The sequence below is a fragment of the Ctenocephalides felis genome, unplaced genomic scaffold (genome assembly GCF_003426905.1).
Source record: "Ctenocephalides felis isolate EL2017-DRISC unplaced genomic scaffold, ASM342690v1 CF-g0.4_SCAFFOLD_01170, whole genome shotgun sequence".
Lineage (NCBI taxonomy): Eukaryota > Metazoa > Arthropoda > Insecta > Siphonaptera > Pulicidae > Ctenocephalides > Ctenocephalides felis.
In genome coordinates this window covers 77,927,556-77,953,722 of record NW_020537324.1, presented here as the reverse complement: position 1 = coordinate 77,953,722, position 26,167 = coordinate 77,927,556, and the positions used below count along the sequence as shown (strand labels likewise).

Below are 26,167 nucleotides of genomic sequence, written 5' to 3'. Positions count from 1 at the left end.
TAATATGTTCAGACTTCTGTGACTGAAACTTAATATTTTTGAATCAACCAATTGAAAAACTCAGGTTGGTTTTTTATTTCCGTCACGAGCGTCGCCTATAGGCGACCTGTGTGTACGAGTGTCGCTTATACGATACTCAGTCATAGACCTTACACTACATGGACTGCTAGTTGAACGCAAAATAAATGTTTAAGAAGAGATTATGACGTCACATGTCTGAGCGAACATTGCCGACGACAATCGCGGACTCTCCCGATTGATTAAATGTCACATATCATTTGATTTATTTGAATAATATAATGGCAATTGTGTAAGAAATGATAATAATATTTATCATATTTATTAATTTAATTCAAATATCTGTGATAGTTTTATTTTCAATAATATAATGGTAATTGTGAAGGCTGGAAATTTTGTTAGAAGTTAGAGCACTATATATACAACAGAAAACATACGAGGACTAGCAGTCCATGCAGTGCAATGTGTTTAAAGATCACTCAAATAAATTTTTGTACTCTATCAGACTTATAATATTTAAAATCCTAATTATTCATTGAGATCACACAAACAAAGACAAGAAAAAAAACAATACTGAACACAAGGTGAGTGACTTTCTACAATCTTACAATTAAATATCACAAAGTACTAATCACTTGATCCCCGTGCAGGAGGAGCCACTCTATTTATCATACTCCACGTACTCTTCATCATCCCTGGTCATAAAATCGTAGAATTCCTGATCAGTCATCATTCTCGTGTCTTGATACAATGGAAACATCTGCTTCAGTTTAAGACTATTTTGGGACGAGTCGCTGCGCTTCAACCATTCTTGGACGTGATGAAAAGAAGAAGAGGCCGGGGGGCTGGTGACTTCTTTTTTGACAGGTGAGTGGACTGGTGAATTATTATTTGGTTTGGTTGGTGAATGAGAAGGGACTGGTAAGGGATGGGTGAATTATTACTCGGTATGGTTGGTGAATGAGAAGGGATTGTGTTGCATTTATCAGTAGGAGGTTCAAAAACAGGTGATGAGTGGCCTGGTGAATTATTACTTGGTTTCGGTTGTGAATATTCAGAAAGGACTGTGCTGCATTTGTCAGCACGAGGTTCAAAAACAGGTGGTGAGTGGATTGGTGAATTATTACTCGGTTTGTTTGGTAAATATTTGGCAAGGACTGTGCTGCATTTATCAGCACAAGGTTCAAAAACAGGTGGTGAGAGGACTGGTGAATTATTTCTTGGTTTGGTTGGTGAATGAGAAAGGACTGTGCTGCATTTATCAGCACGCGGTTCAGAAACAATTGGTGAGGAGTTAGGGTTGCAGTTTTCTTTACTACCAAGTTGCTTTTTGTTCAATATTGATGAAAGTACTGCATTGCGTCCAAAAGTCGGTAAAGGCTTGATTGGTTTACGCGTGATGCCTCTGCCAATCGATAGACGCGATAAATTCAGAGCCAAATTGGAAACCGAGACACCAGCTTTCTTGTTTTGTTCTTCACATTCTCTGTAGAAGTCTAGTACAGTTAGCTTCGGTTTCGGACGCAAATTCTTCAGGTTCATTTCTTCAGTTTTGTTGCTGCAATCACTAGTGTCTTCGCTTGATTTCGGTGCTCCGCGCCAATTCATATACCCAAAACCAGGAGGAACTGAAGTTCCATTTGTGGATGGTGTTTTCTCTTCACAATTAGCTGTTAAAGTTCCATTTACGGCAGATTCTTTGTAATTTTGTGCCAAATTGGAAATTGAGGCATTGGTTATCTTATTTTGTTCCTCACATTTCTTGTAGAACTCTGACAATGTCACTTTCTCAGTTTTGCTACTGCTGTCGCTGGTGTCTTCACTTGATTTTGGTGCTCTGCGCCAATTCATATACCCAAAACCAGGAGAAACTGAAGTTCCATTTGTGGATGGTGTTTTCTCTTCACAATTTGCTGTTAAAGTTCCATTTATGGCTTTACCATTTTGGCCCAAATTGGAAATTGAGGCATTGGTCATCTTATTTTGTTCCTCACATTTCTTGTAGAACTCTGACAATGTCACTTTCTCAGTTTTGCTACTGCTGTCGCTGGTGTCTTCACTTGATTTTGGTGCTGCACGCCAGCTCATGTACCTAAAATCCGCATCTGGAGTAACTGAAGTTCCATTCAGGGCAAATCTTTTGCCATCACCATCATTATCAGTTGGAGCAGCTCCTAATTTATTTTGGGAGAGGTTTCTACTATCACCATCATTAGCTGTTACAGTAAATGAACTTCCAGTTTCTGGTAATCTTTTATTACCATCATTAGCTGTTGCAGTAAATGAACTTCCACCACCCAAACTTCTATTTGTGCAAGATTTGTTACCATTAGCTACCATAGTTCCATTTGCTGATGATCTTGTGCCATTACAATCACCCTCAGTTGTAGAAACTGAACTTTTACTTCCTGATAATCTATTATTATCACCTTCAGTTGTAGAAACTGAACTTTTACTTCCCGATAATCTATTATTATCACCCTCAGTTGTAGAAACTGAACTTTTACTTCCTGATAATCTATTATTATCACCCTCGGTTGTAGAAACTGAACTTTTACTTCCTGATAATCTATTATTATTACCATCATCAATAGTTGCTGCAACCGACGCTCCATGGGATGGTAAAGGATCATAACTACCCAAAATTCTATTTTCCAAAGATCTTTCATCCGTAACCGACGGTCCATTCCCTGTAGTTCCATTTCGCAAACTCTGTTACCATCTTCCTCCTGAGAAGTGGCAATTTGTTCAAAACTTCCATTATAGTTGCTGCTACCCACAACCGATGATGGTGCTTCATTTTCATCATTATCCCAACTTTCTGTCGGACTTGGTGTGCTGCCAAATTGGTGACCAGTAGTAGCATTTGTTTCAATTGCATCGTGCTCATTTTGATTGGAAGTGTCCCAATTCTGAAATAAAAAAGATGATAAATGAGAAATAAGAAGATGATAAATGATCATGATCTCATGATTTTTGTATTTGTTGTGGTAATAGGTGCTTGGAAGTATGACATGTCTCAATTGCAAGGTTGTAGTGCAAGCAGTGTGTCCTGTAGAACTCTTTGAAAATATTAATCCGCTGAGAGTCATTTCACCTATGGTATGGCATTTAAGGGTAAAATCTTGTTTAGTTCAAAAAGTTGTTAGAAAACTCGTCGATTTTAGTATTTATTGTCATAATAGACACTTTGAAGAATAACATATCGGAATTTCAAGGTTTTAGTACAAGCAATGCATCCCGCAGAGTTAATAATTGCCATTGATGGTACATTTGCCAATAGACATCTTTATAATTTTTAAATTCAGGGCGAAATTTTTGCACTTGTTTCCTAATTCTAAAGAATCGGCTTGTCAGATCATCCCAAAAACTAATCAATGCAAGTCCTTAGTAAATTGAGAAAACGTCGGATAAGATGTCAAATGATTCAGAATGACTTGAATACATAAGTGGGATTTTTTGACATAAATTGTCAACATAAAATAAATTTACCTCTGTGGGTTCTTCTTGGGCAGCTTGCACATTAACTGAATTATCATTATGAGCCACTACTTCTTCTAAAAATTCATCTTGTGTCTGAAAAAATAAAAATATTCAAATAAAAGTACATTCTTGTAGATACATGGTCTCACATACACATCTTATGGCAAAGTCCTAAATATTTCATTGTAATAGCTATTCTCGGTTATTAACTTCAAGCACTTCAAGTGTATAAGTGAGATTTAGAATTAAAATTAAAATGCCAATGATATTCGATATTCAAAAAAAAAATATTTTTTTGATATTGAAAAATTTCTTCTTTTTTTATTTTATGTATTTATGTATTACATGTATTTATTTTTTACCTGAATTTAATAAAAAAAAAAAATCCGAAAAACGTTACAATTTGTTCTTGTAACTAAAAATACACGTAATTTTTGATAAGGAAGGGTAGGGGTCAAAAAAAAACCCTCAAAAATCCGATCACGTAATTAATGGACTAATGGAATGGAAGGTGTTTTGATTCATTCAATTCGGATGCTTCGTTGTCTCTCAAAAACTGCAATTTTTTGCACATTTAGTTCGGTATCTCCAAAACGGCCGGACCTGCCTTTGCCAAAAACTAATCACCATTTTTCCCCTTCATTACGAATTGAATTTTTTTTAAATCATTCAAATCGGTTGATCCGTTCTCTCAAAAACTCGATTTCTATTTTCTGCGCTCTTTGCTCCGTATCTCCGAAACGGCTGGACCTGCCTTTGCCAAAAACTAACCAGCACATCTCCCTTTCAATAGGAATCGAATAGGAAATGAATCATTCAAATCACGGTTGATCCGTGTTCGGAAAATCGTGGACGAAAATTTGTATCCGCACATACACACATCCATTTTTTCTGAGGTATGCCAAAATGTTCAGAAAAGTTTGAAACGTAAATTTATGTAAAATTTTTCTTTTTCGATTTTTTGCGTCTATCAATCACGTGATCGATTTTTTAAGTACTTTTGAACCTTCCTCCTCCTTGATAATATTCAAAATTACCAAATCACCCCTCCCCCTTCCTACACTAAACTTCGTGTATTTTTAGTTACGAGAAAAAATTGTAGAACTTTTGATTTTTTTTTTCAAAATGTTTGGATTTTTTTTAGAAAATTCTTGTCAAAAATAAATACACGTGATATCTTTATATTATATACTATACCCCTTCATCCACCACGTGATATTTCGTAATTTTTTGTCAAATCCCCCCTCACTTCCCCTAAAAACATACATATAATTTTTTCTAAGGTATGCCAAAATGTTCAGAAAGGTTTGAAACGTAAATTTATGTCAAATTTTTCATTTTCGATTTTTTGCGATAAGGGGCGTCCATTAATCACGTGATCGATTTTTTTTAAGTACTTTTGGATCTCCCTCTCCCTTGATAATATTCAAAATTACCAAACACGGTATTGAGGTATTGGCAGTGGATCTTTTCACCCACGAACTTTTAAGCTCCGCTCTCCCCTAATGTTTGTTTTCGATTATATAATTTATTTTTCGCCAGAAGCGAAATTATAAAATATTTTTCAACCGCAAAACAATAAGATAGTCATTCGAAAGTGACAAGTCTTTGAGGTCCCCGACGTAAAAAGCGCGGCTCGCGCTTGAAAATATTTAATATCTTTCGATGTAACAAAGTCTCCAACAAATTGTAAAAAGGATTTTGTTGCAGAGAAAAAAAGAAAAAATATGTTATTTTTTGGAACAATTCAAGTTGGGGTAAGGCTGAGTAAAACCTTTGTAAATATTTAAGGGTTGTTATTGTTAAGCAAATTGCAAAAACAAAAAAAAATAATCATTACAAAGTTCACTTCAATATGAGTGTAATAAAAAAAATAATACTGATCCGATCAGCACATCCGGAGATAATTAATTTACCGCAGATGATGTTCATAGAAATTGAGCAAAAAATCCATATTTCAATCGTAAACATTAACGTAAAAAAATTTTTTTCAGCGTAATCCTGAAATACGCGTCAAATGATTTTATGTATAATATTTATAAAAAAAATTTCAGACAATCTAAAATGTGACATTTTATTTTTTCGAAAATCCGTACGATTTGTAAAAGAATGACCCATATGTAACTATGTTATCCAAAAATAGGTCTACTACATTCACAATCATATTAGGTTGTCAAATATCTCCCTTCCGCTTTTTTGCTCTTGGTTTATAATACAAAAAGGCGGAAGGGAGATATTTGACAACCTAATAATACTAACCTGACTGAAACTATATTCCCTTCTGTTCCTTCTTCTACCAAAAGACTGCAAAAAAAAAATCAAAAACATTAACACATCAAATGTGTCCATTAAGGGGCACAACTAGTGTAACCGCCTAAAAAAAAAGGTGATATTAAAAAAACTATTTTATCAATCACTTCAAAATTTTAGGAATAACTTTATACATGTTTTAAGAATACATAGCAAAATTTTTGAAGAAATAAATTAAATATTTTTTAAGTTATCGTCGATCTCCAACGGCGCGACATAAAAAAGGCCCTTCACTGCTGCAGTGATTCCGGCCTTCTACGTGGATGAAATTAAAAAAAAAAAATCTCGTTAAACTAGATAATATTGTCTGTAAAATGAACTACGATAAAGAACAAAAATAAAAAAATGATAAAATGACGGCGTTTTTTTTTTAAAAAGTCGAATTTTACCCAAAATGTTGGTCGTTTTTGGACTGCCAAAATTCGATTTTTGATCCGATCAAAAAAATCGATAGTTCATTTCACGGAGAACTATATATAGAACATGTAAAAAAAATTTGGTAGTGATCGGATTACTTGTTTTTGAGTAATCGCTGCAGCAAATTCGGAAAATGCTGTTTCGAGAAAAACGCGTTTAAAGATTAAATGATCCTTATACTATATACTATATATATATACTCTTTAAATGGATGTGACTCAAAAACTATTTAATATATCGATTTAAAATTTTGCTATGTTATTTTTAAAGGTATAACCTATCTGGAAATATGGTAAAATTGAAAATTCGATTTTTTGAAAATGTCACACTAGTTACCTTCCTCCTGGTTCTTCGCGCCTCGAGTTTCCATTCCCGAGTGCCGGGAAGAGTCCCTCGTTTTCGATATCAGGAGCATTTTTATTTTTTTTCATATCGGCTCGCAAGTGTTTCGCAAAACTCATGTACCCGGTCTCTTCGTCCATGCCGTCAAAACTCGGGTCATCATCATCATCATCATCATCAACTCCAACATCAGGTTGCAGAGGATTGTTTTCATCTTGTGCAGGTTGAACTGTGTTACCTTGATCTTGTTTTTGGGCGGGTTGAACTGTAGTATTGCTTTGGTTTGTTGCAAGATCTTGGGCGGGTTGTCGTTGGTTCATGAACGGGACGTACATGTCATTGTGGTAGGAGGCACCATTCGTCTAGGTAATGGAATCAAAAAAAAAAATATAATTTTTACTAGATGACCCTGCAGACGTTGTCCAAAAGTGCCAAATTTTTTAGTATCCTATCCCTATACTTTTTAACGTCCCGTAGGGTAGTTATAGTAAAGGGCCGAAAATCGAAAATAAAAATTTTTGCATTTCTCGACAAAGGTTTCTGAACATTTTACTGGCATACCTCAGAAACTAAATGGATGTGTGTGTGTGTGTGTTTTGTATGTCCGCATTTTTTCGTTCACATATTAGGGCGCACGGATCAACCAATTTGAATGGTTCATTTCCTATTCGATTCCTATTGATAGGGAGATGTGCTGATTAGTTTTTGGCAAAGGCAGGTCCAGCCGTTACGGAGATACGGAGCAAAGAGTGCAGAAAATACAAATCGAGTTTTTGAGAGAACGGATCATCCCATTTGTATGTTCCAAAAAACATTCGATTCGTAATGATAGGGAGAATTGGTTAGTTTTTGGCCAAAGTTCTAAACATCACTTATATACTTTAAATAAATAATTTCAACTTTGCATTTCAGTTTATATAATTCTTATAAATATTAGACAATGTTACAATATTTATAATAATCTATTTGAAAACATTCAGTATTCCTCGAACATTTCGTTACGGTACGGGAAGTTCCGGCAATTTTCCTTAAGGCACGATACCATACACCACTAGTTTAAATTGAATTGACCAAATTTTTTTTAGAAATACTTCTTAGACATAAACAACGCTTCCCGGGCTAGCTAGTATATATATATATATATATATATATATATATATATAAATGGAGCTGATTCAGTAAAACTCGAAAACGGCTAAACCGATTTGGCCAGTCTTAGTGTTGAAAAATTCGTGCTAATCAGTAGGTTGTCGGAAAGGTGAGATATTATTTCAAAATCGCGTAGAAACTTTACATTTTCAATTTGAAATTTTTTGTAAAAGCGTAATTTGAATAAAACAATGTACGGTGGCTAATACGTCAAATGTCGAACGTTTTTGACAGATGATGTTCAATTACGTTTAATAGGATGTTTTACGTGAATATTATTTAATTATGATTAAATTGTAATAAGTAATTTTGTTTGTAGTTTTATTTATAATAATATCACTTTTTTTGATATGTTAATATGAAAATGCATTTTTGGCATATTTTTCTCAAACACGGTGCTCTGAAAGATCTCATTTGTATAATTATATACTCATTGGTACTTATGAAACATTTTCTAGGTTATATTATTTTTTATTTATGTTATTTAAATTCAGAAACTAAATTTGGTATTGATCAAATAGACATTTTGCCGAATAACATTTTCCCAGTTATAATTTCCCAGAATTTATCGAAGAATAGATAGAAATATATCAAAGTCCAGGGTTAAAAAAGTCCAACAGCAATGTGTCAAAAATCAGTAAAGTTAAGCATTGTTTAACAACAATATTTGAAAGTAGAGGGAAAAAGATGTATAACCAGCTATAACTTTGATTCTTGTGACTTTGCTATTGGGAGATAAACGGTCATCTTTGAAAATCCATAATAAAAGTATTTTCTTCCGTTGGTAGTTTTTAAGCATTAGTTAAAAATGCAATTGTTTTGTAAAAAACCTTTAGAATTATAATAAGGCTTTAAACCTTTTTGCCACCTGGCCGTTCAAAGTTACCCCGCCTACAGGGTAAAAAGGTCTAGATAACAATTTTTTGTAAGACAGCAAAAGAGCACATTTCTACAATGATGAAGTAGCTGACAGTTTTACTGAACATAGTCAGATAATTGTTCGTTTGAAATGTGTTATTTGTTGTGATATAATTGGTGTGATTTTTATAATATAATTAATATTTGCTCAAAGTCAAATTGGACCTTTGTGCCTCGCCCTGCTCTACATATATACTTTTTTATCAAATTTTGTATAAGTTCAGTAGTATTATTTACAATTATACATAAAATCCAGAAACCAAAAAGAATCTGAAAAACTTGAAACGTAAACAATAAGTCGAAGGACCAAAAAAGACTTGGATTGGATTATAATATGTTTTCTATATAAAGTGTATAAAACTTCCAGTTTGATTGTATTGACAAAATATAGACAAACTAATGGGGTTTATTGTTTTTATAATACCTCATTGTATATAGCATTGAAACAAACACATCCTTATACACTTAAAGTATTAATATTTTTGATTCTCTAGAAATTGTTAAGAATATACCTTACTTAGCAAAACAACGTTTGCCGGGCCAGCTAGTATATATATATATATATATATATATATATATACTTATAAGGATTTGTTTTTTACTTACATCTCTTAGCATTGTAGTAATCTCAAATCTAACTTGATTATCGAGCCTCCCAAGTCTATCCAAATCGGGTTCTTCAACAGGAGAACCCTCATTAGATATATTATAAGCATAGTACTTTTGTTCAGCCATTTTGTAAAAATGATCTAAAAACAAAACACATCACATTTATCAATTACTATAATATAAAAATATGTTGTTTTATTTTAAGGTTATGTCCGAGTTCTCACCTTCGAAATGTTTGATCTATTATAAAAACAGGCTACATTAAATTCCACAACCGCGTTTTGCTGATATTTATAAATTTTCGTTATCTCGGTCAACTTTTATACGAATTGCAAATTCTGCATTTTCAGTGAAACTAAACGATATAAACAAATTTGACAAGTGACGATCGCAACATGTTTTGTAGTGGGGGTAATGTGAGCGGAATAAAGTCGATGTTAAAATTTTTGTTAGTCGAGATCGAAACCTAGGTTTGAGTCATAGATAAACTAGTGGGGCGCATGGCATCGTGCCTTAAGGCAAATTGCTGGAACTTCCCGTACCACAAATTATTTGATTCTGAAAAGATTAACATTTTTGAAATAAATTCACTCTGAAAAAATTAGATTTTTGAGAAACTATAAATTTTTTGAAGAAATAAATATAAATTTCAATATAAATTTTTTTAACTTTTTGAAGAAAATTTATTTTGAAATATTTTGGAAATTCTGAATATTTTTTCAAAGCAATCGTGCTGCTTTAACTGCATAGAGACGAAATATCGAAGCGCGTAAGCGCCGCGTTGCCGTCTAACGGATAAACACTGGTACGGAACCCATAGGAATGTAAACAAAATTTATACTTATTGTTAAAATCTCTATAAAATATCTGATAATTTGATGTGCATATGTCTAATGATCATTTTTGACCGCCAAATGGCATGTTTTTTACTTTTTTCATTAGATCTTCGAAACGCTAGACCTGCCTTTATGAAAATTTGATCAATTCTTCATCTTGTCAATACAAGTAAAATGTTTTTTGAATTCAAATCGGACGCTCCGTTCTCTTAAAAACTGAGTTACCGTTTTTGGCACTTTTTGCCCCGTATCTTCGGAACGGCTAGACCTGCTTTTACCAAAAACTAATCAGTACGTCTCTTATCAATACGAATCGAATGTTTTTTGAATTATTCAAATCGGTTGATCGGTGTTCCCGAAATCGTCGACGAAAATTTGTATCCGCACACACACACATACACACACACATACATCAATTTTTTCTAAGGTATGCCAAAATATTCAGAAGGTTTTGAAACGTAAAGATATATAAAAATTTTCATTTTCGATTTTTTGCGATTACTATAACTTGCCCTACGGGAAGTTAATAATATTAATAATAATAATAACAATAACATAAGACTTAAATTTGTTAAAATATAATAAAATAACCTAAAATTTGTTAAATAAAATAATTATATTGTAAAAGTGTTGTAAAGATTATTAAAATACTTAGTAATTTTTTTATAAAAATACTTGCAACAAACAAACTAGTTATATTTAAAAATAATTAAAATTAACTAAATATAAATAAGTTTATAGTAAATAAATTGAATAATAAATAAATAAGTAATAAAATAGCTAATAATTAATTTAATTATATTAAGCCTATAAAATATTGACTTAAGCCTTATTATAATATTATTATACTGACGGCTTGTAAAATAAATAAATAAATAAATAAATAAATATGGCCTGATTTTGCTTTGAGCTTAAAAAAATGTTCAAAATCTTCAAAAAAATCAAAATACAAAAGAAGTCAAAACAAGAACAAATTAAATCTTGAAAAAAGTCGATTTTTTTCAAAAATTTAAAATCTCTCAATTTTTTTTTAAAGTTTTGCAAAGTTGTTTTTAACTTCTCGTAGAAACTTCCGAAAATCGAAATTGAAAATTTTTACATTTCTCGACGTTTTGAAGGTTTCTGAACATTTTACTGGCATACCTCAGAAAAAATTGAAGCGTGTGTTGATAGGGAGATGTGCTGATTAGTTTTTGACAAAGGCAAGTCTAGCCGTTACGGAGATACGGAGCAAAGAGTGCAGAAAATAGTTTTTGAGTTTTTGAGAGAACGGATCATCCGATTTGTATGATCCAAAAAACATTCAGTTCGTAATGACGGGGAAAAGTGGTTATTAGTTTTTGGCAAAGGTAGGCCCAGCGGTTTCGGAGATACAGAGCTAAATGTTTAAAAAAATGGCAGTTTTTGAGAGAACTAAGCGTCAGATTTAAATGATTCAAAGAACTTTCTGCTTGTTTTTACAAAATAATTGCCATCGAAAAAAAAATTGTTTCAATTTTTTTTTCAATTTTTTTTTTTGTAATTTTGGATTAAGAATTCAAAAAATCACACATGCTAAGCACAGTCGAAGCGCCACTCTGGTACAAATGTTTACCCAAGTGCGTTTAGACTGTTTATGTATGCAGCACTTTTCCAATTTTGTGAAAACTATTGAAAAATGTGAAAATGCCGCCAAGCAAAGCACAGTATAAGTGAAAATGTCGCACAGAATTATTTGCAAATGCGTTTAGACTGTGACTGTACGGGAGCACTTTTTTGAATTTTGTGTAAATCAGGCAACTATTTTTTTTTTAAATTGAATTCGAAATGAAATGACGATTGTTAATGTTCTGGGGATAAATTGATTTATGATTTACATTTATGATTTGCTCACTCATATATAACAAGATAGCAAAAATAATGAGAGTTATAGTATTTGTAATAATATATTTGGAAACGTTTAAAATTTATCGAATATTTCATTACGGTACGGGAAGTTCCAGCAATTTGCCTTAAGGCACGATGCCATACACCACAAGTTAATAATCTAGTTTTCGATACGGAAAGTTCCAGCAATTTGCCTAAGGCACGTTGCAACCACCACTAATCTGTTTCATCAGACATTACATTTACAAATTCAAATACCAACGGCTAAAATCCCCACTAATCCACTTCCACCTCTGGCAACACTTCAACCTTAACTCGTGCCCTCGTCAACTTCACGCGGCAGTTGCGTTTCGACTTTCAACGTTACGGCATGTCTTCGGCGAATGTCATTTGGTAATTTGCGTGCGTGTGAAAACATTTTGTAATAGACAATAAAAAAACAACTAGGCACTCGTTTTACAGTTAATCGGATTCCATTTATAGTGTTAATGGTTACAACAAATGGTTTATTAATACGATGATTTATTAATACGGACAATGTTTGTTGTCGTCGTCGTCGACGGTGGTGATACTGATACAGTTCTATGGTGAAAACAATGACAGAAGTTCGAGACACTTTACCGAAGTCGGGACGTGTTAATGAAGGTTAGTAAAGGAATTATGTTTGTATTATTAATTGTTATTTATTAATGGTTTGTGTGTTTGTATGGTGTGTGGTTTATTTGGTTTGATTTGGTTTTTGGATGTCTTGTGCAAATGTTGTGACGAACATATGTCAACATTAGTGTTTGCATAAGCTTAATGGTCGTTATTAATTTACAATTTAGCGAAAGGAAATTTAAGTTTTGCTTCTAATATTGTACAGGTTAATTGAAGTATAATGTGGTTTCAATTGTCATTTTTAATTTGCTTCAGTTATTTAGCTTTTGTTTATAAAGTGACATGCGTAAATAATCGGTTTAATCAATAAGTAATCAATATATTAATTAACTTTTTGTTGGGTAAATTATAGTAATCGCAAAAAAATCGAAAATGAAATTTTTATATAAATTTATGTTTCAGAGGTTTCTGAACATTTCGGCATACCTTAGAAAAAATTGATGTATCTGCATGTGTATGTATGTATGTATGTGTGTGCGTATGTGTGTGTGTGTGAGTGCGGATACAAATTTTTGTCGACGATTTCGGGAACGCGGATCAACCGATTTGAATGATTCAAAAAACATTCGATTCGTATTAATAAGGAGACGTGCTGTTTAGTTTTTGGCAAAGACAGGTCTAGCCGTTCCGAAGATATGGGGCAAAAAGTGCCAAAAATGATATCGCAGTTTTTAAGAGAACGGAACGTCCGATTTAAATGTTTCAAAACGCATTTTATTTGCATTGACAAAATGAAGAACTGATGAAATTTTTGGGAAGGCAGGTCTAGCGGTTTCGGCGAGCTAGTAAAAAAAGTGACAAAAAATGCCATTTCACGGACCAAAATGATCATTAGACATATGTACATCAAATTACCACATATTTTATAAATATTTTAATAATAACAGATTTGTTCACTTTTCTATGAATTCCGTACCAATGTTTATCCGTTAAACAGCGTCGAGGCGCGTACGCGCTTCGATATTTTGTTTCTACGCAGTTAACGTTTCGCGAATGCTTTGAAAAACAGTTCAAAATTTTCAAAATATTTCAAAATTTGAAAAAATCAAGGTTTTCAAAAAGATCAATTCTTCGCAAAAGTTTGAAAAATATCAAAAATCGATTTTTTGAGAGTTCTAAAAAAAAATTGAATCTTTTTTTTAAAAATTGTAGTTTTTGGTATGAGAAGTACCAGCAATTTGCCTCAAGGCACAATGCCACGCACCACTAGTTCTGAGTTGCTGTATGGTTCATAATGTGAAAAACTATTTGCAGATTATTTAATTTTGAGTATATTTTTATAATTGAACCACTTTTCGTAGGCCTATAATACTTTACTTTAGTATGTTCATTAGAACCATGAATTTTATCTCCATCCAAAGATTTATTAAAAATAATGCCCTATTTTTCTTTCAAAATAAGTAAGCTTAAGAATCAAGGCAAATTAATAAATTTAGTTAATTAAATGTCCTGAAATTTGTTTTTCATATATAATATATACACAAATTTCATGTAACGAAGTTATTTACGAGCATTTGATGATTCATCTCATCATCAGAGTAAAAAATTAACACTTCATGTAAATGAACAAATAATTGAAATATTAGTTTGATTAATATATTTTTTAATTGCCCATTAAAATTTGATGATTACTTGTTAACATTTTGCGGCAATAATAATAGGAATTTGAAAAATTAACAATTTACACGTTTTTTACATTATTTCCACTGGTAATACAAAATACAAATATATAACTTACCAAAAGGTATGAAACTTCCTATCTTCCACCGCACGATTAATTAATTAATTATTTAACAAAAGTTTAATAATTATTCTCCTAAATTAATCTATATCAAAATTCCCAATATTACTTTTGTAGATGGTTTTTTGTTCACGACAAAATCTATACAGTACTTTGTTTATAGCAACCTTGATAATTATTTAGTTGCTAATTATTAAACAAATGAAAATAGAATAAAAATTGACATTCTTCATTTGTTGCTAGGGACTAAATAATCCGAAGTATTGTCAAGTAATAAAAAACAACTAGTATGTGTAAAATGTCAATATATTTTATCTCAAAAAATACTAATTGTTCTGTATAATATTTGTTACTATGGATTTAATTTTTATTTTATTATTAGCAGTTTTTTTTTTGAAATTCGTATTTAATATTTTTGTGTCCCCTTGTAGTAAACATGTGTAAATGGATGGATGTAAATGTGTTTTGTTTAATCTCTTCTGTTGCGTCTGTTGTGGCCGAACAGATGTTTTTTCATCCTCGGTATCTACTAGAAATTTTGTGTTTTGTACCTACAGCATGCACATATGCATATGCGACAGATAAAAGGAGATTTATTTTTGGTAGACAGGCACCGTGGTGGTAGATTTATATATCTATATATATACTAGCTGACCCGGCTAACGTTGTTTTGCTAAGAAGGTATATTCGAAACAATTTCTAGAGAATCAAAAATATTAATACTTCAAGTGTATAAGGATGTGTTGTTTGAATGCTATATACAATGAGCAATGATTATAAAAACAATAAACCCCATTAGTTTGTCTATATTTTGTCCAAACAATCAAACTGCAAGTTTTATACACTTTCTATAGAAAACATGGTATAATCCAACCCAAGTATTTTTTTGGTCTTTCGACTTATTGATTACGTTTCAAGTTTTTCAGATTCTTTTTGAATTCTGGATTTTGTGTATAATTGTAAATAATACTACTGAGCTTATAAAAAAAATTTCAAATTTCTCCGAGGAGAGATAGAAAATGAATTAAGTATTTCTTCTTTGACCTGCTTTTTGAAAAATAAATTAAAGTAAATTTAATAAAAACTATATATGTAGAACAGGGCGGGGTACAAAGGTCCAATTTGACTTTGAACAAATATAAATTATATTTTAAAAACCAAACCAATTATATCACAACAAATAACACATTTCAAACAAACAATTATCTGACTACGTTCAGTAAAACTGCCAGCTACTTCATCATTGTAGAAATGTGATTTTTTGATGTCTTCCAAAAATTTGTTATCTAGACCTTTTTATCCTATATGCGGGGTAACTTGTAACGGGCAGGTGGCATAAGGTTTAAAGCCTTATTATAATTTTAAAGGTATTTTACAAAATAATTACATTTTTAACTAATGCTAAAACTACCAACGGAAGAAAATACTTTTATTATGGATTTTCAAAGATTACCGTTTATCTCCCTCATTTAAAAGATTATCGTTTTCAAATAAAGTTTGTAGCTGGCTATACATCTTTTTTCCTCTACTTTCAAATATTGTTGTTAAACAATGCTTAACTTTGCTGATTTTTGACACATCTATGGTGGACCTTTTTAACCCCGGACCTTCATATATTACTATTTGTTATTCGATAAATTCTGGGAAATTATAACTGGGAAAATGTTATTCGACAAAATGTCCCTTTGATCGATACCAAATTTAGGTTCTGAATTTAAATAACACAAATAAAAAATAATATAACCTAGAAAATGTTTTATAAATACCAATGAGTATATAATTATACAAATGAGATCTTTCAGAGTACCGTGTTTGAGAAAAATATGCCAAAAAGTGCATTTTCATATTAACATTTCAAAAAAGTTGATATTTTGAGTCTCTAGTAACACTTGCGGCCCGTTTACTAACGTTTTTGTATATAAATAAAACTACAAACCAAACTACTTACTACAATTGAATCATAATTAAATAATATTCACGTAAAACATCCTATCAAACGTAATTGAACATCATCTGTCAAGAACGTTTGACATTTGACGTATGAGCCGCCCTCCATTGTTTTATTTAAATTACGCTTATACAAAAAATTTTAAATTAAAAATGTAAAGTTTCTACGCGATTTTGAAATAATATCTCATCTTTCCTTACCTTTTGTCTCTGGATTGGCACGAATTTTTCAAGGCTAAGACTGGCCAAATCGGTTTAGCCATTTTCGAGTTTTACCGAATCATTTGATCGAGAGCTTCATTTTTATATATAAAATTACATATGTTGTTACGCGGACTTTTTTTTTTAGAAGTGAGATAACAAAGTCCGATACAAATCTTCCAACCCCTTTACAGAGTAACAACCATTATAAATAAAATGAAAATACTTCCGAACAGTAGTTAATTTTAGTTAATTATATACATACTTTATTTTTATCCTTCATGTTAATTTAATATTTTTTCTGGTTTTATTTTATATTGCATTCAATTTCTAATATTTTATTCATTCTTTTCTACGATATTATGTTATATTAAAAATATTAAATACTTCGATTTTTATTTAATAATTGGATGGATGGTTGAAGAACTTACATATGTGTACATGTTTTCCAATTAACCAATTAAACCAGTGTGTAAGCTCGCTAGGAATTTCCTCTATATCATTATAATAAATATACATACATACATTTATATATATATATATGTGGGAGTAGTAATGATTATGACAATATATTTAATTAGAAACTCCCAACATAATAAAAAAATATAAATTTATTAACTATAAAAATATTTTCGATATCAAAAATATACATGACATGTCCGATTGTTTTTTACAAATAAAAACCAGCCTGCTTGATATCGCCACACACTCCCTGCCCAGTGTTGATCTCACAGTTTAAAAAAAAAAACAGGGAAACACGTTATAAAAATGTGGTGGGAAAGCAGATTATAGCAGACCAGTGTTGTAATACTGGTCAATTACAAATTTCCATGTTTTGTCAGCAGATCCACCGTATGTGGTGATTTGACCTGCCATCAACTCCATATTCTGCATAATGTTCTCGATCTAATGGGTATTAGTTATATCAGAATAACTTAATGTTTAGAATGCATAATTTATGGGTACAGTTTCCATTTCTGCAAGCGTTGCATTCATATCTCATGAGTTCCGATCAGAGAAAGAAGTTGGCTCTTTATCCAAATCAGGATCATTGGTTTCTTTGACATAAGAGTCCAGAATTGTGGAATCCAATAAATTATGTCAAATTTTGTTTTGATTCGTCGTTGTCACCGATAATGGGAGGTAGCATTATAAGACGATTTGTTGAGTTAACAGAGAAAGAGAGGTTGAATTGCATTCCAATGAAAAGTTCAGGCTCCAAATTATTTTTTTCTGTCAGCAATAAACACTGAGGTCTGGGTATACCAAATGAGTAACCTCGGAAGTCTGATCCAGATAGTAAGTGCGTTAACTATGATGGATTGGACTGGACATACCTTATAGGTCGTCACTGAAGACCAGTGATTATGGTGCTGCGTCAAAATCAATTTTTCTTAAATCTTCGAAAAATAAAACTCCTTTATCTTCATCTCCATCGTCGTGAGTCACCAATGTGGGAGTTGTAATGATTATGACAATATATTTAATTAGAAACTCCCAACATAATAAAAAAATATAAATTTATTAACTATAAAAATATTTTCGATATCAAAAATATACATGACATGTCCGATTGTTTTTTACAAATCAAAAACAGCCTGCTTGATATCGCCACATATATATATATATATATATACATATTTATAAATATGTAATATAAATCGTAGAGAAAAATACTGTAAGAGAATACTAATTAGAAAGTATGTACTCGTACAACAGCACAGATGATGAACAATTTGCATGAGGTCGTTAACATTTGTTTAGATTTTACACAATGTACATTATTAATATATACATATACATTGAAATATATATGTATATATATATATATATATATATATATGTTATAAACATGTACAGCCTTATTTTTTCGATTAACAATGCAAATACAACAATCATTTCTCTGCAAACTAAAAAATCAACAGGCCATGACGTGTAAAACGCATACTTTACGCTTTTATTATAATTTATAAATATATTCAGATTTATATATATATATATATATATATATATATACTAGCTGACCCGGAAAACGTTGTTTTGCTAAGTAAGGTATATTCTAAAAGGTTCAAGTAACATTCGATGAATTAAAGTAAATTTAATAAAAAGCATATATGTAGAGTAAGGCGAGGCACAAAGGTCCAATTTGACTTTGAGCAAATATAAACTATATTGTTAAAACCAAAACATTTATATCACAACAAATAACACATTTCAAACGAACATTATCTGACTACGTTCAGTAAAACTGCCAACTACTTCATCATTGTAGAAATGTGCTTTTTTATGTCATTCAAAAATTTGTTATCTAAACCTTTTTCAGGTTTTTTAATCAGGTGGCAAACAGGTTCAATGTCTTGTTTTAATTTTAAAGGTATTTCACAAAATAATTACATTTTTAATTAATGCTAATAAACTACCAACGGAAGAAAATACTTTTATTATGGATTTTTAAATATTACCATTTATCTCCCGATAGCAAAGTCATAAGGATCAAGGTTATAGCTGGTTATACATCTTTTTCCCTCTACTTTCAAATATCGTTTTTGACACATCGGTGGTGGACCTTTTCAACCCTGGACCTTCATATATTACAATCTATTCTTCGATAAATTTTGGGAAATTATAACTGGGAAAATGTTATTCGACAAAATGTCCATTTGATCGATACCAAATTTAGGTCTTGAATTTAAATAATATGAATAAAAAATAATATAACCTAGAAAACGTTTTATAAATACCAATGAGTATATAATTATAAAAATGAGATCTTTCAGAGTACCGTGTTTGAGAAAAATATGATTTGCAAAAAAAAGAGTACTACAAGGCCAAAAAGTTCATTTTCATATTAACATTTCAAAAAAGTTAATATTTTGAGTCTCTAGTAACACTTGTTTTATTCAATTTACGCTTCTACAAAAATTTTCAAATTACAAATGTAAAGTTTCTACGCGATTTTGTAATAATATCTCACTTTTGTGACAACCTACTGATTAGCACGAATTTTTCAAGACTAAGACTGGCCAAATCGGTTTAGCCGTTTTTGAGTTTTACCAAATCATTTGATTGAGAGCTCCATTTTTATATATAAGATTATAATATAAAAGTAATGTCCTGGATTTGTGTTTGTTTCCAACAGAAAATCCAAATAAGAACGACCAAGAACTTCATCCAGAGTAAAATTTGTCAATAATTAATTATTTTAATATAATTATGAACGATATTATAAAAAACATCGAAGCATTAAATTGCCTTTAACAACAATATGGTAGTATTGCATTCATTTTAAATAATTATAAAATTCAGGAGCAAAAATTATTTATCTGCCAGTGTGTTTTATCAACACATATCACTATTTATTAAACAGAAACTTTATCTACATTTATGTTATTAAAAATTTATATATTTTCACAAATATTATTTTGCTCACCGACGGATGTTATTACTATCCTATATAGAGTATACTAAAACACTTAATATTTTTTTCAATGTACTGAAACAGAAATCATAAACAATGTTGTGATGTGATTTTATAGTAAGTTTTTTGTCAATTCTATAATTCTGAAAATAAATTATATACCAAGTTGTTTAGAGGTTTATAGTCTATTTTTCATTTTATATAGAATAATTAATATATTCATCCAACAGAATAATATGTAAAAAAAGCGAAGACAAAGTAAAGAAAGTTCCGCTTTAGTACTCACGCCACTTTCACAAATTACATTTTTTCCCTAAGAACAATTCAAATAATCAAAGAAAGTTTTATGAAAGTATTCATGAAAAAACTAGAAGTATATTGGCACATTTTGCTACATAAACAAAAATCTAAAATTTATCAAATTTTTATACTTCAACGTTTCAAAATCTTCAAAACACTTTAGCATACTTAAGAAAAATAAATGTGTGTGTGTGTATGTGTGTGGATACAAATTTTTGACGACGATTTTGCGAACATGGATTTTCCGATTTGAAAGATTCAATAAACATTCGATTGATAAAGAAACGTACAATTTGTATTGATGAGAAGACGTACTGGTTAGTTTTTGTAAAAAGCAGGCGCAGCCGTTTCGGTGATACGGGGGCAAAAAGAGCAAAAAAGAGTAAAAAAAATCAAATATACTCATAAATAATTTTTACTGAATTAACACCGATATAAATTAATATTTTTTATACCTTAGAAAAAATGGATGTATGTGTGTGTGCGGATACAATCTTTCGTCAACGATTTCGGTAACACGGTTCAACCGATTTGAATGATTCAAAAAACATTCGATTCTTATTGATAAGGAGATGTGCTGATTAGTTTTTGGCAAAGGCAAGTCTACTCGTTTCGGAGATACGTGGCAAAAAGAGACAAGAATGTTCATTCAGTTTTTGAGATAACGTAGCGTCCGATTTAAAGGATTCAAAAAACATTTTATTTGTATTGATAAAATGAAGAATTGATGAAATTTTTGGGAAGACAGGTCCAGCGGTTTCGGAGGTACAGAAGAAAAAGTAAAAAACCCATATTTGGCCGTCAGACATATGCACATCAAATTGAATAAAAAACTAGTTAGTATTGGTATTTAGCCTTGAGGCAAGTTACATGAACTTCCCGATATGTGTAAATAATCGACTTAATCAATAAAAGATAAATTAATTTATGGGTGATTAAAAGTATTTCGAGTGGATTTATTACACATTATTGCAAACGAACGAACGAACACGTTAACTCGGAGTATTTTCTAAAAGCAAATTTTTAAAAATCAATAATTTTAATTAATCAATAATAATTGAACCAGTTTCCATAGGTTTAATGGTTTACTATGTTCAAGACCAAGTACACTATCGTTATACCAACTAAATCATCTAATTTTATTTTTAACAAACGTCAAAAAAACTACTCATTTTCTCAAACTTTGAATTTTTAAAATTAAACTACTTGTCATAAGGCCGTAATATTTCAGTAAGTTCTATAAGACCATGATATACATCGACAAAAAAAGTTCCATAAAAATCGGCTCCAATTCTTTTTCAACAGTTAATTACAAGAAAACGGCTCGGTAGATTTTCACCTAAAACTAATCAGTTCCCAATCAAACTAATCAGTGTTCCCAATTAATATCTTTTGAACAGTTTTTGATTTGTTAAAATCGGTTCGGTAGAATGAACTTAAATGTGGACGAAAGGTTTAACACTTTTTTCCAAATTACAAAGAAACGGCTCGGCCGATCGTTCCACAAAACTGAGAAACGAAAATCCTCATCGAGATACATTAAATGCTTTTTAAATATCTGAAATCGGTTCAGGTTTGAGCAAACGTCGATGAAAGTTCTAATTTTGACAAATGCCAAAAAGATCATACTAATTTTTGCAAACTTTGACGAATTTTTAAAGCTAAACCAGTTGTCGTAGGGCCATAATATTTTAGTATGATCTAGAAGACTGTTGTATATACCGTCAAAAAAAAAAATAATAAAAATCGTCGAAGAAATTTTTTTCAACACTTTATTACAAGAAAACGGCCCGGCCGATCTTTACCAAAAACTAATCAGCACGATTCCCAACGAATATCTTTCGAACGGTTTTTGAATTTTCAAAATCGATTCAGAATTGCGGGCTAAAACGTAGACGAATTTTTTTTCACTTTTTTTGCGATTTATAAAGAAACGGCTTGGCCGATCGTCGCATAAAACTGACAAACAATAGTTCTCATCGAGATACATCTAATGGCTTTTAAATTTTTGAAATCGGCCCAGCTATTTTTGAGAAAACGTCGATTTTCGGCAAAAAATCTGCTCATACTCACGCACACACACACATACACACACACGCATACCTTTTCCAAATTTGGTCTCATTCGATTCAGAATGGCTTGAAACGTCGAGAAAACATAAAATTAGCGAATCGGATTTTTTTTATGAAAACATAAACTTCTCCTTCGGGAAGTTAATAATTTTGCGTTTGCAATCTACTTCATCATGTCTATACATGTATGCACGTATGTATGTTGCACCGTAAGTATGTATCTATGTATGTATGAACGTAAGTATGTATGTATGTATCTATTAATGTATGTATGTAGTTGCATGTTATTTCATAAATATTAATGTGTAATTGGTCGTAATTGCGAAAGATCGTAGCCTTAGCTAGAGTAGAGGTAGCGGTCTAGGCAGCATTCCGGACGCAACGTCGTCCGTCGTTCACTTGCGCACACTCGCAATTTCAAACCAACAAAACGACCAAAGAACCAAAGAACGAACGAACGAACGAACGAATGCGTTCACCTGTTCACCTGTTCGAGATAGATACTACTGTATGTAATACATACATGCACAAACATGCATCCGATTGCATCAACACACCGAGATAGAAGACGAGAAAATATATACCAAGATGATGATGCTTAATCATCGAAAAACTTAGACAAATGAAAGACGACGATGGCAAACTCTTTACTCCTGATACTTTTATATTACTTGAGTTATCAGAATAATTTACAATCTTGAAATACACTTGAATTACTTATACTAAACTTTTGTCACTATGGTTAAATCTATGCAATTATTTTTTGCATGGGACGGATTAAAATGTGTGCGAGAGTGTAGGGGAAGGGGGTGGGGGGTGTTGGTGAGCTAAACATTTTTATACATATTTTTTCGGTTCAAATGTTCTAGTTAAAATATGTTTAACACTTACGGGACGGCACCGATTTCAAAACAATCTACTGTACCGGCAGTAAACTTGATTTCATTGTGTATGTTATGCCATTTGTTTGATAAAAATTTGTGGTCATTGAAGGACATACATTTATAATATTAATTTATTTTTGAACATTTTATAAAGAATGGTGACGTTCAAAACAATTTCCAAAATACATAGCTGGTTGATTTTGACATGTTATACAATAAAATGTTGCTTGCCGCCTTTCTCCTGGTGCTTCTTTGTCAGAACAGACAATACAATCCCTTTTTCTTTCTCTCGCATTTAGAATATGCTACTGACTAGTCAGTATATTTGTTCATTTTTTTGCTGCCATATTGGTTTGTTTTTTCTATTATATTGTCTAATAATTCATTCGTAAAAAATAAAGTAAAATAATCTATTGGATGTCTTATATGGCTTGGTATTTGTAGTCGGGGTGTTTGTTGATGTGTGCCAAACTCGATTATTGAAGGAGAATCGGCACATTCGCTAATGTCTTTCCGCTCTTCATTTAATTTGTCGAACTTCTTCTTCTTTTTGTTGGTTGGATAATATTATCATCATAATCATTACTATCTTCGGTGCGAATAGTAATTTTGTAAAATTTGTCTGTATGAATGTCTATTTGAAACTCATCTTCACTACTGCTTAATTCACAAAATGTACCGGTCGTTTTGCCATATTTAAAAGCGCTCGGTCGTTTTAAATATTAAGAAAACTACTATATAGCAAAGAAAAAGGCTAAAAACACTACTATGATAACTTAAAATTATTTTCAAAATACAACACTGTTTATCCCTGCTATATGTAATTTATTCAACTTTTTGATGCAAACTGAGTCATTGTTTATAAAATAGCCTGTGCCTCACAGAGTATGTTTGTCCACTCAGATGGACAGCCGTCCCCAAAGTGTTAATATTTTTATTGACTCAATTTCGGCATAGATTAGTATGTATATTGAAATGCATTTCTCATAATAAAATGAACATAAATTTTTGAACTATTTGTCCAAATACTTAATAAATCTCTCGAAATTTGAATAACACACTGTAGAACACATTTTTGTCGAGTATTAAGTTTTGAAGTTATTGGAGTTGTTAAGTGGATATAACTCCTTTCTGAAGGAGTCAAATCCTAACGCACGCACATACATCCTTTTTTCCTGAAGTATGCCAAGTTTAAAAATATGTAAAAGATACATAAAAATTTTCATTTTCGATTTTTTCCCATTACTATAACTTACTGCACGAGAAGAATTTTTTCGAAACACAGAATTTTGTGATGAGAAAATCTATGCTATGATTTAAATTTATTGACTAGTTCGATTATCATAATTTTTAAATGTTTACTTCTTTCATAATTATTTTTTATGTCCATAAAAACGTTTGTTTAAATTTCGGCTTGTCTCACCTATGTATGTTAATTTTCAATTTAAACATTTGATTTGGTTTGGAATAAATTTTTGGAATAAATTTCTTTAAATTCATCAAAAATATGGATCATTTCAAAGTTCGATTGACAAAACCACAGTTGACCAATGTTATTATTTAATTACGATTAATTACTTAGATTATTGTGTGCGTTTTTTATGTTGTTTGTTTTATAATTATTCATCTGTATTTTGTTTCTTAGGAATCGATTTGAAAATGAGTTAGAGTTAAATCATTTGCAAAATTTGTTTAAAAAAATCTAACTTGGTTATTGCATTTTAGAAAGATGATTAGCATTTTTATTTTTATTATATATATATATATATATATATATATATATATATAATAAAATATAATGTGCGATATAGTACAAATGAATGGCAATAAGTCGGTCACTATACTTTCTCTCATTAATGTGAGAACAAGGTCATTTATATATATATATATATATATATATACAAATCAGCAAAATAAATTTTATTCTTGATAGTATTTTATATTTAATTTGAAAAACATTCACTATTATCTTTTAGTTTCGATAAGAACTTGTTGAATTTCCTTGCTATATTTTTTGTTTTGATATTGCGAATTATATTCAGCGATTATTATTACTGAATATGAGTAGAATAACAACTCGAAATGTTTTCTACGTTAAATATCAACTTAAATTTAATAATTGAATGGATGTTTTTATCACGAATTGTTAAATATGATTTTTGTTTCTATTTTCAGTATGTAAAGAATGGTTGGTGAGAGAAGATGGTGCGCTGGCGTACCAACTACAATCCAAAGAAAGTAAGTCCATATTTTTCATATTTATTTCTTATTTTAATATATATAATATATATATATATATATATATATTTCAAATGATTCATTTACAACCAGTAATAAATACTAATCCGGACGCTTCAGTCTCTCCTTTATTTTTTAACGGTTATCGGTGACTCAGTTTTCATTTTAATTTTACAAACACACATTGCGTCGAAAGAATAAATATTAGTTTAGCTTTATAATCAGAATTAATTCAAATTCATATTTGTATTACTTGCCAATACAATAATCATTAGATATGACTATCGTATGTCAAATAAATTATTTTCTAGAATTTCATACGATTGAGATTTCGAACATTTCCGGAATTGTGAATTGTAATTATTTAAATTCAGAAGTTGGTATATATATTTTATAAATGTAAAATAAAAATCGAACTCAATAAAGAGGTTGTAAAAACCAATTTTGAGGTTGTAACTTGATCCTAACTAAATTCAATCTGATTCATACTAAAATCATTTCAGAGTCATCATTAGAAGGTTTATACTAGGTTTGTGTGGTTCAAAAGATTTATATAATATTCTTCAAATGTACTCATAAGTAATAATCAATATTCTTACTGAATTCTCGTAAGTTCATACAATATTTCTACTGCATTCTTATCTCCTAAAGCTCATCACTAACTACGTTTTTGTTGGATTCTTTCTAGGATCTGATTGCATTTTTTACTGAAATTTTGGTGTATTCTAACCAGAATTTTTGAATAATTCATTTCGGGG

At 30.9% G+C, this 26,167-nt stretch overlaps 2 protein-coding genes across 2 annotated transcripts in view; both read right to left on the bottom strand.

The window, feature by feature from the left end:
* Positions 1 to 408: 408 nt before the first annotated feature.
* Positions 409 to 26,167, bottom strand: part of LOC113365646 — a 35,495-nt gene continuing 9,736 nt past the window's right edge. Inside the window, exon 7 of the mRNA XM_026607156.1 lies at positions 409 to 2,447. Within this exon, the coding sequence (XP_026462941.1) occupies positions 820 to 2,447 (1,628 nt within the window). The 3' untranslated portion in view covers positions 409 to 819. The remainder of the gene's footprint in view (positions 2,448 to 26,167) is intronic.
* LOC113365648 lies at positions 2,796 to 9,550 on the bottom strand. The gene is made up of 6 exons (XM_026607159.1): positions 9,471 to 9,550; positions 9,244 to 9,386; positions 6,565 to 6,932; positions 5,761 to 5,805; positions 3,511 to 3,594; positions 2,796 to 2,930 (listed from the first exon to the last, which is right to left on the bottom strand). The coding sequence occupies exons 2-5, from the start codon at positions 9,370 to 9,372 to the stop codon at positions 3,576 to 3,578; spliced, it is 561 nt and encodes a 186-aa protein (XP_026462944.1). The 5' UTR covers positions 9,373 to 9,386; positions 9,471 to 9,550; the 3' UTR covers positions 2,796 to 2,930; positions 3,511 to 3,575.